Source organism: Geotrypetes seraphini, chromosome 2, assembly GCF_902459505.1.
Source record: "Geotrypetes seraphini chromosome 2, aGeoSer1.1, whole genome shotgun sequence".
In the NCBI taxonomy this organism is placed as follows: Eukaryota; Metazoa; Chordata; class Amphibia; order Gymnophiona; family Dermophiidae; genus Geotrypetes; species Geotrypetes seraphini.
Window position 1 is genome coordinate 425,203,107 of NC_047085.1, and position 19,305 is coordinate 425,222,411.

General features: G+C 42.2%; 1 protein-coding gene across 3 annotated transcripts in view; it reads left to right on the plus strand.

Moving 5' to 3' along the window:
- Positions 1-19,305, plus strand: part of ZNF804B (zinc finger protein 804B) — a 490,459-nt gene that overhangs the window by 463,523 nt on the left and 7,631 nt on the right. For all 3 annotated transcript variants that reach the window (XM_033931195.1, XM_033931196.1, XM_033931197.1), the window contains one exon: positions 10,519-10,649. In XM_033931195.1, the coding sequence (XP_033787086.1) occupies positions 10,519-10,649 (131 nt within the window). The remainder of the gene's footprint in view (positions 1-10,518; positions 10,650-19,305) is intronic.

Sequence of the window (19,305 nt, forward strand, 5' to 3'; positions counted from 1 at the left end):
TACCCTTTCATCCAACATCTCCCCCTCCTTCCCCACCACCCCAGGGTCTATCATCTCTCTGTTTCTCTTCCCAACTACCCTGTCCTATGCCACTTCCAGAAACTGAATGCCTCCCCCTTCCATCTTTCCTTTCACCCCCATTGGTCTGGCATCCATCTTCTTCCATGCCCTCCTCCAATGATCTGGCATCTCTCTCCTCTTCTTCCCTTCCCTTTCCCACACCCACACCCCCATGGTCACACTCTCTTCTCTCTCTTCCCCCCATTTCCATCAGCATCTGCCTCCTTTCTTTTCCTCCAGCCTAAATCCATCCAGTATCCTTCCCCCTTTCCCTGCACACCAATTCCATCAACATTAGCCCCCTTTCTTTCCCTCCAACCTAAATCCATCCAGTATCCTTCCTCCTTGTTTTCCTCCTTTCCCTGCACACCAATTCCATCAATAGCCCTCTTTCTTTCCCTCCAACCTAAATCCATCCAGTATCCTTCCCCCTTGCTTTCCCTCTTTCCCTGCACACCAATTCCATGAACATTAGCCCCCTTTCTTTCCCTCCAACCTAAATCCATCCAGTATCCTTCCTCCTTGTTTTCCTCCTTTCCCTGCACACCAATTCCATCAATATTATCCCCCTTTCTTTCCCTCCAACCTAAATCCATCCAGTATCCTTCCCCCTTGTTTTCCCCCTTTCCCTGCACACTAATTCCATCAACATTAGTCCCCTTTATTTCCTTCTGACCTAAATCCTTCCCCCTTATGTATCCCCCTTTCCCTACACACCAATTCCATCAGCATATGTCCCCTTTCTCTCCCTCCACCACCCTTTCCACACAGCAATGGCAACGTGCCCCCCTTATGGCAACGGGCCCCCACCCGGCATCGACGATGACAACAACACCGCCCCCCCCACCCCCGGCATCCACGAAAACCAATGCAGCCATTTTTTTCAAACGGCAACGGGCCCCCCTCTTCCCTCCCTGCACGGCAACGGGCCCCCACCTGATGATGACAACAACATCGGCCCCCCAGCAACGAGCCCCCACCCGACGTCAACAATGCCGGCCCTCCCTCTGGCATCGACGGACGGCAATGCAGCCAATGAAGCTCGAAGAAGGTCCCGCAATTACTGCATCTGCCGGTAGTAGTAAGCGACGTCGGAGGGGGATGGACCGGCAGACGCAGTCATCGTGGGACCTTCTTCAAACTTCATTGGCTCCATTGCCATCCGTTGATGCTGAGGGGAGGGCTGGCATTGTTGTCGTCGGGTGAGGGCCCGTTGCTGGGGGGAGCCGGCGTTGTTGTCATCGTTGGGTGGGGGCCCGTTGCCATGCAGGGAGGGAAGAGGGGGGCCCGTTGCCGTCTACAAAAAAATGGCATGGTAAGTCGTCCTTCAGCGGGTCCCCCCTGACTATTTCGGGCCCTAGGCACGTGCCTAGTTGGCCTATTAGGTAATCCGGCCCTGCTCCCACCCAGCTACTAGCCAGACCCAACCCTGCTTAGCTTCCATTATTTTTATTTATTTATATATCACTTATAGCCTAAGTGGTTTACATTCAGGTACTCAAGCTTTTTTCTCTACCTGTCCTGGAAGGCTCACTATCTATCTAATGTACCTGGGTCATAGGGGGATTAAGTGACTTGCCCAAAGTCACAAGAAGCAGCATAGAATTTGAACCCACAACCTCAGGGTGCTGAGGCTGTAGCTCTAACTTCTGTGCCACGCACTCCCATTAGTAAGAATGGGCCTACTCGAGGCAGCCAGTTCATAGGCTATGGATTTGAACAGTACTCAAACACTATCAACATTTGTTTGGTTTAAGATACAGGGTTATCCGGTCTATGTTTTAGCATTACAATCCTCTGCTTATTTCCTTCCATTTTAACACTTCTATTATTACTGGCATGAAAGCAGGATCTTAGGGAAAATTTTAGTATCTGCAGCTGGAGCAGTAACGCATGATTCTCTCCATTAATAAGTTGTTAGACATGTGCTTTTCAGGTCTGCTGTATTTTTGTTTATCCAATTTCTTTTTATAAGCAGAGTATCTAATGATCTTATCATGAAGGGTAGACTTTAAAACATCCCGCATGGTTGTCTCAGAGAGACTTCCTAATTATGCTCAAGAACTCCCTTATAGCTTGTTTAATTTGGGTTTTAAATTGTTCATCTTCTAAAAGCCTTGGATTAAACCTCCACAAAGTAGTATATGTCTCTGCAGGGTCCCACCCAAGAGCCACTTAATTTTGACTGAATGGCAAAGAGAAGTATTTTAGAAATTAAAAAGCAATCTATTTGAGAACATGTACCACCAGGAGCAGAAATTGATTGATTTTATGGTAAACTGTACAACAACAAAATTAAAAAGTAAACTATTTTCTAAAACAGCTGTTATATGAAATTCTGCCATAGATTTAAAATAAAACACTTTTCACTAAGCTTCCATTGCTAGATAAGCAGTGTAATAACAACAAAAAAAGCACCAGAATTAACTAGTTAACTCAAGTCTAATTTTTCTCAGGTTGGAATGCAATTTCCCAGCAGCTATTATACTCGCTAGTGAAATTGTATTCAACTCAGCAGGTCCTCTTTCAGCAACACTTCAGGCCTGACAGCAACTCAGCTCTGGTTTACATATGTATCTATGCTTCCATACTAACAATTCTTTGATGATTTACACTGTAATTAATTTGCAAGAGCCTTTTCAACTTTTCTTTTTAATCAGTCACTATGGTTTAATTGACATATAACTAAACAATATCATAGTTTTTTCCTTACTTCCTGAAAGGTGAACCCTTTGCAAAATGTTCTCTATAAAAGGTTGCCTTCTCTAGCAAATAATTTTAAATATGAAGGAGTACTGAAAAGTTTGCAGCCCCACAAACCAACTTAAATTCTGAGTGCTATTTGGCCACTGAAGCTGGAAAGAGTGTTATCTTATTTCATTATTAAGTGCCAATTTGCAGAAATGAAATTCTATGTTTTGACATTGTTTCAGATCATTGATTGAACCATATGCATGTCATTCTCTTCTTGGTTGGGCTGAGAACTTTTCAGCATCCCCTGGTAGTTTGAAGAGTTTCAGTTTCTGATAACCAGAGCTGAGATTGTGATGTCATAATGCCTCATTCCACAAATGAGAGCCAACCTCATCAGTGATGTCAAAATGGCTTGATTGTTCTATACTTGGCTCACTTTTATTACATATGAGGGGGTGCTGAAAAATTCTCAGCCCAACCAGCCAAATTCCTAAATTCTGAACGTTATTTTATCACTGAAGCTGAAGAGTGTTATCTTATTTCATTAAGTGCCAATTTTCAGAAATGAAATTCTATGTTTTTGACATTGTTTCAGATCATTGATTGAACCATATCCATGTCATTCTCTTCTTGGTTGGGCTGAGAACTTTTCAGCACCCCATTGTAAGGTTTACTGTTTCTTACCTATTAAATGCTATAAGGCTATACCCTATCCCAAGTGGAAGTGGAAGTAGTGCAGCCCATCATGTTGATGTATGATTGTGTTTTGCTCTAATTATACAGTACCCCCTCCGAATCCGCGGTTTCAGTACCCGCGGATTTTGTTATTTATTTATTTTTTTTTAGAAACGCTTCATCTCAGAACTTACCTGGTGGTCTAGCAGCGACGCGGGGCAGGAGCGATCTTCATACACTCCTGCCCCGTTAAGAGCCATCATCAAAATGGCTGCCGTGAGTTCCCATTGTAGTCTCGAGACTACAACGGGAACTCACGGCAGCCATTTTGATGATGGCTCTGCACGGGGCAGGAGCATAGGAAGATCTCTCCTGCCCCACGTCACCGCTAGACCACCAGGTAAGGTCTGGGGAGGGTCTGGGATGTGTGGGTGGGTCAGAGCCGACCCTGAAAGTTATCTGCAATATTTAAATATTTGCGGGCCAGCTCTGCCCCTAACCTCTGCGAATATTGAGGGTCTGCTATATTTACTTTTTCAGTATTTGGATTTTTTTTTCCCAATAATGAGAGCAGTCTATAAATGTGAAATGAAAATTAAATCTAATCCAGATGTGACTAAACAGTATTCTTATGTGATTGATCAAGCTTTTCCCCTGATATTCACAATCTATTACTAGACTGGGTATTCCATTCTTGGTGCTCGTCTGTTTGCTTTGTTGATTATCATGCAAGCTGTCAAGTAGGAAAATGACAAAACTGCACAATCAGTCCCTGTTTCTACTAATAGCAGTTCATAGATTGGTCTTTATATACTTGACAGGTAGAAACAGCTTCTGTTTATTCCTCATGAATATATGTGACATTGAGCAGTTTACCGTGACAGCTCAAATATTGAAAATGCCATTGATAGACACTTTTCAAGCTGCATTTCCATCCATGCATTCGTATTCCTACTGTAGCCTCTTCGGTCGTGAATAAGAGGTGGTGTTTTAGGATTATGTCTATCAGATGTGTTTTGTTTTTATGGGCTGCATTTTTATGCTGGTTTGTTAGTGATTGCTTACCACATACTGATTGTTTTTATTTTGCTATAGATTTGTACATTGCTTTAGGTGCTTCAATGCACCAGTAAGGTTGTGTATACATTTTTATAGCATGCTGTATAAATAAATTACAGGCTACCATGAATAGAGAGCCATTTGTATTGAGTAATTAAGAACTGTTCAAATTTATTTATACTTTTAATATTAGAAAACTTTAAGAGAAGAATTTTATAAATTCCTAAACTAAATGGGTAATGCATGTACAGTCATCATATTAAATATGATTACATTAGATTACATTAGTATTTATGGATCACTCATATGCTCCAGGAGTTCAGTGAGATTTAAAATTTAGAAAAGCCTGACCATATCCAGGATTTACATTATTTCATTAGAGTTCATGACATAGATATTTTGGTTTGTGTTTGTGTAGGCATATGATCTACCTCTCTACGCCTGAAATTTCACTTAAAGTCCAAGAAAAAGTCTCAACCTGTTTGACTGACATTGCTGCCTGGATGTCTCGCCACTATCTGAAACTAAAAATGTCCAAGACTGAGCTGCTTCTCTTTCCTCCTAAACCATCTGCTCCTTTCCTTCCATTCTCCATCTTTATAAATAAAGCTATTATCGTTCCAGTCTCCTCTGCTCGCAACCTATAGGCATCGGAATGGGGGACGCCACAGGTGCCAAGGCCTCTCCAAAGATTGGTGCCTGCCCTCCCACCCACTTCTTGGTGTTCTAATTTTTAAATCTTCCGGAAGCGAGCAAGCTTGCCCCGGAGCACTTCATTTTACTTCCAGGGGTAGGACTGCTCACTGACGCAGCGGCTGGGGAGGAGGTAGGTAGGGAGTCGGGAGCTGGGGGAGAGTCCACACCGCAGGATTCCACTGGGCTAGAGAAGAGCTCCTGTGCCCCCCCAAACCAAGCAGTATTCCGCTGGCTATGTCACAACCTCTCATTTTCTATACACATCCAACAGGCTGCTATAGCCTGTCACTTCTCTCTCGACATCACCAAAGTTCGCACCTTCCTCTCTGAGTACTTTACCTGGACACTTGTCTACACTCTCGTAACCTCACGTCTATCTCTCCTTATACGCCTCCCTAAGAAATCCATTCTTCAGATAAACTGCTTTTATCCATTCTTCAGATAAACTACTCCCCACTGCCCACAGCTCACCAGCCTAGCCAGCAGATTAAAATTCCCCCTAACTGTATCTCCTACCCTGGCATCCTGTTTGTCTGTCTTGTCTGTTTAGATTGTAAGCTCTTTTGAGCAGGGACTGTCTCATCCGGGACTCTGTATAGTGCTGCTTACATCTGGTACCGCTCTAGAAAAAATTAATAGTAGTAGCAGTAGTAGTAGTTGGAGAGAAGATTGGCCATATCTGATGTTGTAATCTTGATATTACGGGTTCTGGTATGAGTGTCACTTTCCTGGGGTGATGGATATATAGAGAACCTGATCATCTGTCGAGATGGTAGAGGTAGTTTGTGTCATGTTTGGTTTCCATTGGTCATAGCTTATGTTTTTGTGGTTTGTTTGTTTTGTTGTTTTTTTTTGGGGGGGTAAGGTATTTTACAAATAGGTTTTTAGGCCTTTACAAAAGTTTTGGTAGGAGGCAGTGTTCCTTAATTGTGCTGGTAAAGGATTCCACCATTGCCAGGTATTGGAAGGTTGTAGAGTGAATAGTTTTATATTTGACTCCTCTAGAATTTGGAAATCTTATTCTCATATGGTTGCTGATCAGGTTGTATTTACATTATATTAGTATTTATGGATTGTTAATATGCCCCAGAAGGTGTTCAATGCAATGTACAATTTAGAAGACCCTGGCCATATCCAAGGATTATATTATTTCACTAGCTCTTTAAGCCCGTTACATTAACGGGTGCTAGAGATGCTTCCTCCCTTTCCCCTTCCCCTTGCACGGTCTCCCTCGTGATCAGGATGGGGTGGAGGGGGCTGCCATCTAGGGACAGCGGAGAGGAGCTAGGCGGCTAGAGGAGTAGCAGCAGTCGCTGCCGATCGCAGCCTCCGTCCTGCCTGGATTTCCTTTTTTATCTGCATCGGGAAGGTGGAGAGTGGCCTGCGAGGTTCGCTACAGCGGCTGGCGAACCTCAGCAGGCCGCTTTGAAGAGCAGCGACAGCGGGAGGGAGGAGTCTCTGGAACATGCGCCTCCAGCTAGCGCAGGCGTCGTGAGGTGTGACACAGAAGCACACCTCACGCCATCAGGAATCACGATTTTTGAAAAGCGCATGCGCGCTTAGCCTTTTATTATTATGGATTAGGGTTTATGACATAGATAACTTGGTTTGTGTTTGTGTAGGCGTATAATTATGGCATATGGTTTGAGGAGAAGATTAGCTATATCTGGTGTTGTAATCTTGATATTACAGGTTCTGGTATGGATGCATTTGTCATTGGGTAATATTTCTTTTAAATTCAACATGTAGTCTTGTGTTTTGCCATGGAGAATTAAAAAGATCAGTGTACATGGTTTAAAAATACACCTTGCTTCGAAGGGGAGCCAGTGTGAAGGTACAGATGCTAGGTTTGTGTCCAAATTGGCTGATGTCAGCTGGCCAATGGTGTGTGCTGTCCTCCCCTGTGCTAAAACCACCCAGCCACATGCCTAGGAGCCTGGGAATGATGCTGTAGAGAGATGGGAGAAGCATTCATTCATAAGTCTAGATTAGGATTGCCAGATTTTACGATTATAAAATCTGGACACCCTAGACCCATCCCCAGCTGGGTTTTGAAAAACCATCCGGATACCAGACATGCCTGGTAACCCTAGTCTAGCACAACTTGTGTCCTTACCTCTCTCAGCCTGGACCTTAGCATGGGCCTCAGCAAGCAGATCAGACTGCTTGTGGCACAGTTCCCGGGCTTTCTTCATCAAATCTTCGATCTAATTCAGCACCACTGCTTATACATATATGAACAATGAGTTAATCAATTAATGAAAGCATCTCTTTTGGCTCTTAAAATATTGTCTACTATAGGCCGTATTCTATAAATGGTGCTCAAAAATGAGTTCCAGCACTAAACACAATTCTGTAAAGGCCACATGTAAATGCTGGTAGCTAAGTTGGGCATTCTGACCCATTATTCAGTAACAGGCAAACTTTATGGAATGCCCCTTATACAGCCATGCCTCTCCCATGGCTGTGCTTCCTTTTGAGATATGCGCTATGGAATGTAGGCACCTAGGCTATGATTCTATATACTGTATATACTCAAATATAAACTTAGATTTTTGGACTAAAATATGATCCAAAAATGGGGATCTCGATTTATATTTCAGTCCTCCCCCCTCTCAGACCTATCACAAGCCTTTCCTTGGGCCTACCTTAAGTCCTGCTGGTCCAGTGGTGAGCCAGGGCAAAAGTGATCCTCCTATGCTCCTGCCCCATGCAGTCTCATTACTCAAAATGGCTGACATGAATTCCCACAGTAACCTTGCAAGCAGGGCTGGTTTTAGACATGCTGGGGCTCAGGGCAGAAATTAAGGATGTGGCCCCTCTTCTACCTACCTGTCTCCCAATTTCCCCACCCACCTTTAAATGACTTCTTCATACACAAAACAGACAGACAGACCTTCACCAAATATAGAACAATGGATCACAAATGAGAAATAGAAATATGAATACCAAAGCTGAACTGGAAATTCCAAAAAGTTAAACTCAGCAAATACTGTACTTCATTTTGAACACAATCAGTGGTATAGCCATAAGAGGGAGCTGGACCTCCCACTCTGAGCTTAGGCCCCCTCAAAATGAACATCTCCCTTGTTGTAGCTAGTGGGGATCCCCAAGCCTCACTAACTGACTGCCACCTCCACCCTACCCCCACTCATGTCCAGTGACCAGAACTTTCCAAGTTCTGCATCTGGCAGCAATATTGCAAAGCTGTTGCTGCTGCCTTCCTTCCTCCCTTCCCTTGTTTGGCTTTCGTGCATGCATGAAAGCAGTGGCAGCTTGAGGATATTGCCATTAGCTGCAAAGCTTGGAGATTTCTAGTTGCTGAACTGAAGGAAGATATCTTCAGTTGGCAGGGCTTGGGAATCTCCACTATCTCAAGTATTTATATATTGCACTCAGGCCAGGAGAAACTTTGGTGTCCATTCACTAATTTTGGGCTCCAGTCCCTCCCCAAAATCAACTGTATGACTATGCCACTGAACACAATACAAAAATAATTGTGATGCACATAAACCAACACTAACATATTCTAGTTATTAAATTCAAAATAAAACAATTTGTTCTACCTTGTTGTCTGGACATTTTGTTTTTCCATCATTTTGGTCCCAATTTCTCATTCTGCTTTTTGTCTGTCTTCTACTAATTCTCTTTCCAGTGTATGCTGTCCAATTTTTTTCCTCTTCTCTCTTGTTCTATTTCCTCCTTATGCCTGTCTCCAACATATTGATTTTTCCCTTTCAGATTTCCTAACTTTTTCTTTTCTGCCTCTGTCCACTCAAATCTTGCCCTCTTTCTCACCCTCTACCTCTCAATTCTCCATCTTCTCTCAGTCCCTAACTCCTTTCAGCCGGTGCAAAATATGTAGCTGAGCATATCCTCCTTGAATGGTTTTCAAGATTTGTTTTACCATTATTAGGGCAGAATCCAAGCAAACGCCTATCTCTTTCTTCACATCTAGTTGGATACCCACCACATTCAAAGACTCACAAAATATTCCATCCCTGCCTAACTCACAATCATCACTTCAGTTATGCAACGTTCAACTGTAAACCATGACTAGACATTCACATTCCCACCTCATTCATGCACAGATTTGAATGGATGGAACATGGCCACCAACTCATGGCAACATGATGCAGTTTTTAGCAACGGCTGCGGCAGTAACGGCTCTAATGCTCATTGAATTCCTATGAGCATCGGAGCTGCTACTGTCATGGCCGGCGCTAAAAACCACGCTATAGTTTTATAAAAGAAGGGGAAGGGATATATGTTGAGTAAACAAACATTTTCTCTGATTTGTTTTAAATTTACAATTTTGTAACTTCACGGTGTGATCCCTAGCGTTTGTACTTTTTGAACAACAGTAAACAATTGATTCACATTTACCATTCCACTCTTATTAAGGATTTTGTGGACCTCTGTATCTCCCCTCAGCTGTTTCTTCCCCAAACTGAAGAGCCCCAATCCTTCTCTAGTGTTATCTCATATGAAAGTCGTTCCATCCTCTCAACAATTCAGGTTACTTTTTTCTGAGATGCGGTGACCAAAATTCCACACAGTACTCAAAGGATGGTCACACAATGGAGTGTAAGGGACATTATGATATGTTTTTGTTTTATTTTCCGTTCCTTTTCTAATCATTTCTAACTTCTATTTATTGTTTTGGCTGCCACTGCACACTGAGTAGAAATTCAAAATGTTGCTCATAAACCTAGATCCTTTCCCTGGGTGGTAACTCCTAAAGTGGGACCTAGCATCATGAAGTTACTTTATAATTAGAGTTATTCATTCTTATGCACATCAGTTTGCATTTGTCCACGTTAAATTTCATCTGCCCTTTGCATGCTCCCGTCTTCTAGTGCATAAGGTCTTCCTGCAGTTTCTCACAAGCTGCATGTGATTTAACAACTTTGAATAATTTTGTATCTCCTGCAAATCTGATCATCTCACCTGTCTCTCCCAATTTTGGATATTTAGTAAATTTGTCAAAAGGCACTGGTTCCCAGTACAAATCCCCCTGGTACTTCACTGTTCCCTTTTCTCCATTGAGAGCATTGGCTTTTTAACCCTGCCCTCTGCATTCTTTTAACCAGGTCTTAATCTACAACAGGACACTGCCTCCTCCCCCATAGGTTTTTAATTTCCTCAGGAGTCTCTCATGAGGGACTTTGTCAAAAACATTCTGGATATCTAGATATACTACACATCAATTTCTTCACCTTTATCAAATGAAAAGGGACAACTGAATCGTTCATGGTAACAGCATTTGCTAATGAGAATGCAGGAAGCAAAGACATCTTCCAATATATAACTCTCTATTTCTTTATCATACAGAGATTAAAAGAATTAAAACAAAGGGAATTTGCTCGTAATGTTGCTTCAAAGTCTTGGAAGGATGAGAGAAAGCAGGAAAAAGCACTCAAGCGACTTCATCAACTTGCAGAGCTACGCAAGCAGTCAGAATGGTAAGTACAACCCAGCTATCTTAAGGCCTACCTATCCTCTGGTTCATGAAACAGTGACTGCTCAATATTTGCTTACACCGGCCATGACATTTTAAATAAGTATATGCATATAGAGGCTCCTAGTTACAGAATTCCCTCTTATCTGGATAGTGCTGGGCCAGTCTGTAAGAAGTTTCAGTGATACTATCTGTATATCGCCACTGAAAATTCACAAATATTTCACAAAGTCCTATTTAAAATTTGGAAAACTATTACTGATCACACCAATTATATGCAGACTAACTCATCTTGTGTTATCCTTATTGTGAAAAATTCATTTTCCAGAAACTTAAATTAAAACTTCCTTGAACTACTTACCTTATCGTTTTCAGCAATCTTCATTTAACTGGCTTTTATAGGAAACATTTTGGGCTCCTTTTACTAAGCTGCGCTAGCAGTTTTAGCGCGCACTAAATTGCCCCGCACGCTAGACGCTAACGCCACCATGAGCTGGCGTTAGTTTTTGGCACGTGGCGCGGGGTTAGCACACGTAGCAATGTAGCACGCGCTAAAAACGCTAGCGCGCCTTAGTAAAAGGAGCCCTTTATCTTTTGCACTTTAAAATGAACCTGAATAAATAAGCATTCTTTTTTTTCAGTAGTTTCCAAACAATATAATACATACAGAAATGAACATTATTTCATTTGCATTCAATTTATTCTAGTTTAATATGTTGTAATATCCAAAGTTCTGCATAGCTTACAACATATTAAAGCAACAGATGAAAACAACGCAACAAAATTATTAAAAGAGGAACTATTTACCTTGAATTCCTATGGCTTCATAAATATATTCTTCCATTCCAAAATACTTACATCTTACATCTATACTTCAGTTCAGAGAGCTACGATGGGATGAGGACTGTCTGAATTTGAAGCCAAAAAAGGGAAATCCAACAATCTGCAGTAAAAATGCAGTGAGCCCTTTTAGTAGCACAATTTTATTGCTTCCATATTCAACTTACAGATCAGGCACATTTATTGCTTGTCCTTTGATGGAACCCCTGATGAAGATGTGTTGATCGAAACACGTACCGTGTTGGGTCCCATATTTTTTATAAAGTGGTATATTTGTACGCAATAATCTGGCTCCAGACATATTCCTAATCATAAGCAACCTCTCAGGACCTTAAAACTATTTTTCCAACCATCAAGAAGCATAATTTTAAATGATTAATAAACAAACTAAACAATTTTGGGCTTCCTACAACTCCCAGCATCCTCCAGGGCTATCTCCACCACTCAATGTGTACTCCATGCATGCGCAACAGCACAATCATGCCTGTCTTGGCAATACATGAGCCCACCCTGGTCCACCTCTTTAGAGCCTTTCCTGCCACAGGCCACTTTAAAAAATATATTGTTATTAAATATCGAGGCCCCCAGAACCAAAGGTTTTCCCCAGGCCTTCCTCACTATCAGGCTTGACTCTGGGCTATTTGCAAATGCATGCGTGATGACGTTATGTGCACATGAATGTGATGTCACACTCATGTGCATACACTGCCAAACATGGCCCTGGACTCTGACAGAGATGGGGGTCTCTTCTGCCACCTTTACCCCATGGAAACGAGCCTCCTATGGCTCAGATGAAGGCTTGGTACTCCTCCCTCTGCTCATCCCGAGCCCCTGTCTTCAAATGGCCCGGAATGGGCACACAAACTGAAGTGAATGTTGGATTCACTGCCGGCCCTTAATTAGTTAACAAGCCAATTAACAGCAATAATCAGGCATTAACAATCAATTACTGATGTTAATTTGCATCAATTAGGATCTGCATGTGCATCTGGCTGTGCGCTATTCTATTACACTGGGTGCCTAATAGTGAGCAACCCAAAAGGGGGCATGACCTTGGAAGGGACATAGATAGGAAAAGGGGGTTGTTCCAAAAATTTGTGTGCAAAATATTATAGAATACCAGAGATGCATACCCAAACTGGGTGCCAAGAATTACATCTGGCTTCAGCAGACATAAGTCCTGGTGCCCAAATTTGGGCACTGGAATTGATGCTACACGCAGTTCTATAAAGGGCGCTTAGTCCGGAGTGAACTTTACAAAACAGCAATGAGCACTGATTTTTTTCAAATGCCAATTTTTGAGTGCCATTTCCTGAATCTGGCCCCAAATGTCTCTCAATTTTTTTTTTTTTTTAACAGTTGAAAGAAAGATTAATACTTGTAGACATTGTCAACTAGAGCAAAAAAAAAAAAAATCAAAGGGATGAAGGGATTGACCCGCATGTGCATCTCCTATCTATATTTCTAAGGAAGCTTTATAAGACATGAATTCCTTATTTGCAGTAAAATGGCATGCAAACTTCCTGAACGTTTATGGATTATAGACTCGGACCACTGCTGTTCAATGTATTTATATATGATCTAGAAACAGGGACGAAGTGTGAAGTAATAAAATTCGCAGACACCACCAAACTATTTAATTTTAATTTAATTTAATTTCTTATATACCGCTATACCGTGAGGTTCTAAGCAGTTTACAATAAAGATACAATATAATAAGTAAGTAAAGAAAGGTACTTGGAAGTTCCCTAACTGTCCCGAAGGCTCACAGTCTAGCTAAAGTACCTGAAAAAACAATTAGTGAAAAGTAAAGGTGTGAAATGTAAAGACAGAGATAGAAACAAGATATGAAACATCCCAACAAGATTTCTTTGAATAAATTAAAATTAGGATTAAAAGTAGAAATATAATAACGATAAAAATAAATAAAATATATAAGAAATAAATAAAAAGAGTTCCAATCAGAACAATAGGATCAGATGTTAGAAGATCATAACTACATGCCAAGGAGTGAAGCTGTTATGCTCCTTGAGTCCTGAAATATGGAACCCAGTTACTAAACGATATTCCAGCCATAAGGTTTCCCATGATGTAGTGATGAGTGCTGAAAAGCTGACAGGTCATATTGAATCAGAGTTAAGACAGTGTCAGAGAGCAGGATTGTCTAATTGGATCTGAGACAATGCAATGTCGAAATGCAGGCTAGTTATATAGAGCAAAGTCAGGCAGTGACAAATGCAGGCGTGTTGTTAGGATCAGGTGGCCTTTGAAACAGCCAGTCAACCGCCACTCGGCAATCAGTTGCTTTAAACGGCCACTGCCATCTTCTTCAGATCCAACGGCCGTCGCCAATGTTCTCGGGATCCTCCAACGATCGCGGCGACCTCCCAATCAGGACAACCGCTCTCCCGACTTCACGCTGGGATCCCTCTGGGGCCATTCTCTCTCCGATAGCACTGCCTCCGAGCCCTCCGATGCGCCGTCCTCCTCACCACTTGCACGTCCTCATGTGCAAAGAAACGAAAGTATGTGGTTATCGGTACTCAGATGAAGAGGAGCCGAACCCAAATATCTCTCACTCTCCACGAAAAAAACAGGACCCAATCCGACATCATTCGACCGCCAACATGGAACCAGCCAAGCAGCAGGTGAGAAGCCCCCTCAGCTGTTGGGCCGGAGCAACTGTCAGACTGAAGAGTCAGTGAAGTGAACTTAAAAAAAACAAAAAACAACAAAACCAGATAAAAACAAGAAGGAGCTCCCAAATGTGAGTGATAGAGACCAGAAACAAAACCAGTAAATTAAAAATTCAAAAGAAATCAAATAAGACAAAATAAAAAACAAAAAACAAAAAGAGGGATGATGGAAACAGCACAGTTGATGACCTAACTGGCCGCCATAGTGGAATTAGGACTAAAGAGGACTGCGAAGATTTACAAAGGGACCTGACCAACTGGGAGAGTGGGTGACGAGATGGCAGATGAAGTTTAATGTAGAGAAATGTAAAGTCTTGCATGTAGGAAACAGAAACCCAAAGTACAGCTATACGATGGGAGGGCTGGTAATGGGTGAAAGTACCCAAGAAAAGGACTTGGGGGTAATAGTGGATAAGACAATGAAGCCATCGGCACAGTGCGCAGCATCCGCTAAAAAGGCGAATAGAATGCTAGCTACTATCAAGAAAGGTATTACAATCAGAACGAAAGAAGTTATCCTGCCATTGTGTCGAGCAATGGTGTGCCCCCATCTGGAGTACTGCGTCCAATATTGGTACCTAAAGAAGGATATGGCGATAGTCGAGAGGGTTCAGAAAAGAGCGACACGATTGATAAAAGGTATGGAAAACCTTTCATATGCTGAAAGATTAGAGAAACTGGGGCTCTTTTCCCTAGTGAAGCGGAGACTTAGAGGGGACATGATAGAGACTTAAAAGATCATGAAGGGCATAGAGAAACTTTCGAAAACTACAAAAAACGAGAGGGCATTCAGAAAAATTAAGAGGGGACAGATTCAGAACCAATGCTAGGAAGTTCTTCTTCCCCATAATGGGTGGTGGACATCTGGAATTTGCTTCCAGAGGGTGCAATAGGACAGAGTATGGTTTTGGGGTTCAAGAAGGGATTAGATAACTTCCTGAAGGAAAAGGGGATAGAGGGGTATAGATAGAGGATCACTATACAGGTCCTGGACCTGATGGGCCGCCGCGTAAGCGGACTGCTGGGCATGATGGACCTATGGTCTGATCCAGCAGAGGCACTGCTTATGTTCTTAAGGATACACAAGCTCGCTTTCATATGTATCTTTTTCCTTTCCTTTATAACTTTCGCCTTGTCTTTAATGCCTAGCAATAGCTTTCCAGTTTCTTCACGTGTTAACTCAGTTTATTCAAATTTGACCAGAACATAAAACAGTATAGAGCTCCTGGCGTGAAACATTAATATTGCTTCATTTTCATTAGTCCTCAGACAAAACCTGTCAGACTCACACATTAGCCACCACTTTATGGTGAGAAAATAATATTCCTGCCTTCAAAATCAATAGCGTTTTATAGAACTATTAAATAATGCAGCCCTCATTAGTAATTTAAAATAGTATAAATTGATCTGCCTAGCAATTGAAATAAGCACCCAGTATAATACACTGGGACTCTCAGGTCTTTGAAGAAAACCTCAATGACTAAAGTGTATTTTATCTTTGTTTTGTTGAATTGGCAATGTACTTGTAGTAGGTAACAATAGCTATATTCATTAACTTACTCAGAACAGTGATAGCTTAATTTCATTCTGAAGGCAACTTAAGTTACATTATTTGCTTCCTATTATAAAGAATAACAGGGGTCAATAGCAAAAGCAACACAGAGGGGTTAATAGGGAGCACACCATAGAATCAAATCAGCAAGTTGGCATGCAATGTATCTCTGGTGGAGAGGGGGAGGAGAGTGAATTATTCTTCCATAGAAACACAGAAAATGAAGATAGATCCAACATTCTTGTTCCAAGATACACCCTCCTCCACCTCCACTGTGAGGCCATTTCAAGCATTCACCACCCTTTCCACGAAAAGGATTTTCTGAGGTTACTTCTGAATTTATCCCATTTCACCTTCATCCTGTGCCCCGTCATTCCAGAGTTTCCTCTCAATTGAAAGAGAATCACCTCATGTACATTTATGCCACCTAGGTATTTAAACATCTCTCAATAGCAATCGTAATAGTAACAAACGAATTCAAAAAATTACGAAAAATGCTACAAGCCAGAGGTGTGCTGGCCTGAAGAGATAGCAATGAACACAAACAGGTGGAGAAAAAGCCTCAAATATTATATTATACCAGGGATCTCAAAGTCCCTCCTTGAGAGCCGCAATCCAGTCGGGTTTTCAGGATTTCCCCAATGAATATGCATTGAAAGCAGTACATGCACATAGATCTCATGCATATTCATTGGGGAAATCCTGAAAACCCGACTGGATTGCGGCCCTCAAGGAGGGACTTTGAGACCCCTGTATTATACAGACAGCAGTCCAAAAAGACTTCAAGCTGCCACACTCCCTTCTGCCTTTCCTCCAAAATATACATATTGAGATCTTTAAGTGTGCTTTATGCTAAAGACCACTGACCATGTTAGTAGCCTTCCTCTGGACTAACTCCATCCTGTCTATATCTTTTGGAAAGTGCAGTCTCCAGAATTGTACACAATATTCTAAATAAGGTCTCACCAGAGTCTTACACAGGGGGAATCAGTATCTCCTTTTTCCTACTGGCCATTCCTCTCCCTAAGCAACCTAGCATCCTTCTAGCTTTCGTAGTCACCTTTTCAATCTGTTTGACCACCTTAAGATCATCACATACTAACACACCCAATCTAATTTGGTCCAAAACTTTAACAGATGTTAAAGTTCTTTCATACCTTTCACACTCTCTGACCTCTCTTGGTAATTTATTTATTTATGTAGTCAAATTTCTAGCCCGTCCTTCCAGAAGAGCCCAGAACAGGTTACGTACACAGTAGAAGGTTTAGCAACTAGGTTACAACTTCACATACAGCAGATATACAGAACAACAGATTAAAAGTCTTTTTCTCCTCATTTTTATGAACCATGTAGGCTCATCTCTGGTGTCTGCTCTATTGCAAATATTTGTTTAGACTTTTTCCCCACAAGCAATTAGCACTTCAGGAGTCTCATGTACTAGGGCTCTGGTGGGAAATCAGGTTAATCAGAAGTACATAAGAACATAAGAATTGCCACTGCTGGTTCAGACCATTGGTCCATCGTGCCCAGCAGTCCATTCCCACCGCGGCCTTAGGTAAAGACCAGTGTCCTAACTGAGACTAGTCTTACCTGCATATGTTCTGGTTCAGCAAGAACTTGTCTAACTTTATCTTGAATCCTTGCAGGGTGTTTTACCTTATAACAGCCTCCGGAAGATCGTACCAGTTTTCTACCACTCTCTGGGTGAAGAAGAACTTCCTTACGTTTGTATGGAATTTATCCCCTTTTAACTTTAGAGCAGGGGTGTCCAACCTTTTGGCTTCCCTGAGCCGCATTGGCTGAAAAAAATGTTTCTGGGGTCACACAAATGCGCAAATGCTGCAGCAATACAGAGGAGGGAGCCGGCAAGACAGTAAACACCCGGGGGCAGCAGAGGAAAACATTGCATCGCCCTCGACCGAGGCTGCACAAAATACTTCACTGGTTCGCAGGTTGGACACTCCTGCTTTAGAGAGTGCCTTCTCATTCTCTCTACCTTGGAGAAGGTGAACAACCTGGCTCTGTCTACTAAGTCTATTCCCTTCATTATCTTGAATGTTTCGATCATGTCCCCTCTCAGTCTTCTCTTTTCAAGTGAGAAGAGGCCCAGTTTCTCTAATCTCTCACTGTATGGCAACTCCTCCAGCCCCTTAATCATTTTAGTCGCTCTTCTCTGGACCCTTTCAAGTAGTACCGTGTCCTTTTTCATGTATGGCGACCAGTGCTGGACACAGTATTCCAGGTGGGGGTATACCATGGCCCAGTACAGCGGCATGATAACCTTCTCCGATCTGTTCATGATCCCCTTCTTAATCATTCCTAGCATTCTGTTCGCCCTATTCGCAGCCGCCGCATATTGCGCGGACGGCTTCATTGACTTGTTGACCAGTGCTCCCAAGTCTCTTTCGGGGGGGGGGGGGGTCTCTCCGAGTACCACACTGGACATATTTGGAAAAAGGAGATGATTAGTGATTACTACATTGCACATAAGGAAACAATGAGCTAGAATATTTATACAGTATATTGTTTGTACTTAAACCACGGGTTCCCAAACCTGTTTTGGGGGGAAATTCAGCCAGTTAGATTTTCAGGATGTCCACAATGAATATGTATGAGATTGATCTGCCTACCAAGGAGCAGTGTATGCAAATTCAACTCATGAATATTCATTATGGATATGCTAAAAACCTAACTGGATGCGGTAGCCCTAGGACAGGTTTGGGAATCACTGACGTAATCATGGATGTATAATTCTTTTGTTGTTTCTTTAGTACATCAATAAGAAACAAAAAAAAAGTGCAGCCCTATAAGACAAACCAGAAACTGCAATCTATTTGCATACCCAAGCATTACCGGCTGTAAATACAAAACCTTTCTGGATAGAACTTTTATGTACCAAGCAAACAAACAACAACACTGGTTAGACAACTACACTAATGGAACTAGACTGACCTATGACACTTTTAGAAAAGTCATAAAAACTGCCTTTCTCGACAGATATATCACCTAAACAGTAACTACACCAAACACTAAATCCAATTCTATTATTTCTAATATGTCCCTTCTGAAATTCTTAACAAACTGTATGTTATATTGTAATTTGCTGCATTTTAAGATTCTGCATACTGTAATTTCACTGACTATCTGCATATTGTAACTCACTGATTGTCCAGCTCTCTTCAATGTGAACCGCCTAGAAGTCGCACGATTATGGTGGTATAGAAGAATAAAGTTATTATTATTACATTTGTCAAGTTTGCCAGCAGAGCAGTGCTCTCAAACTTTTCCAGCCGGTGGCACACTAAAATCAGTGCCCCGGCCAGAAGGCATCACGTCAACGTCCACGCATGTATGGTGGCCCATCTGGCCGCGACCCCACCGTTACAGTGATCCGGGAGGTGTGGGAAGAAGAGAAGCAAGATGCCGGCCAGGAAGAGAGTCAGCTGCGCCAGTTGACTTCCTGCAGGACGTGCCTCTTGCCGCATGAGGCACGTCCTGTAGGCAGGCAGCCTGCGTGGACGACTCTCCTCCTCACCAGTGTGTTGCGGCACACCAGAAATCCCAGGAGGCAC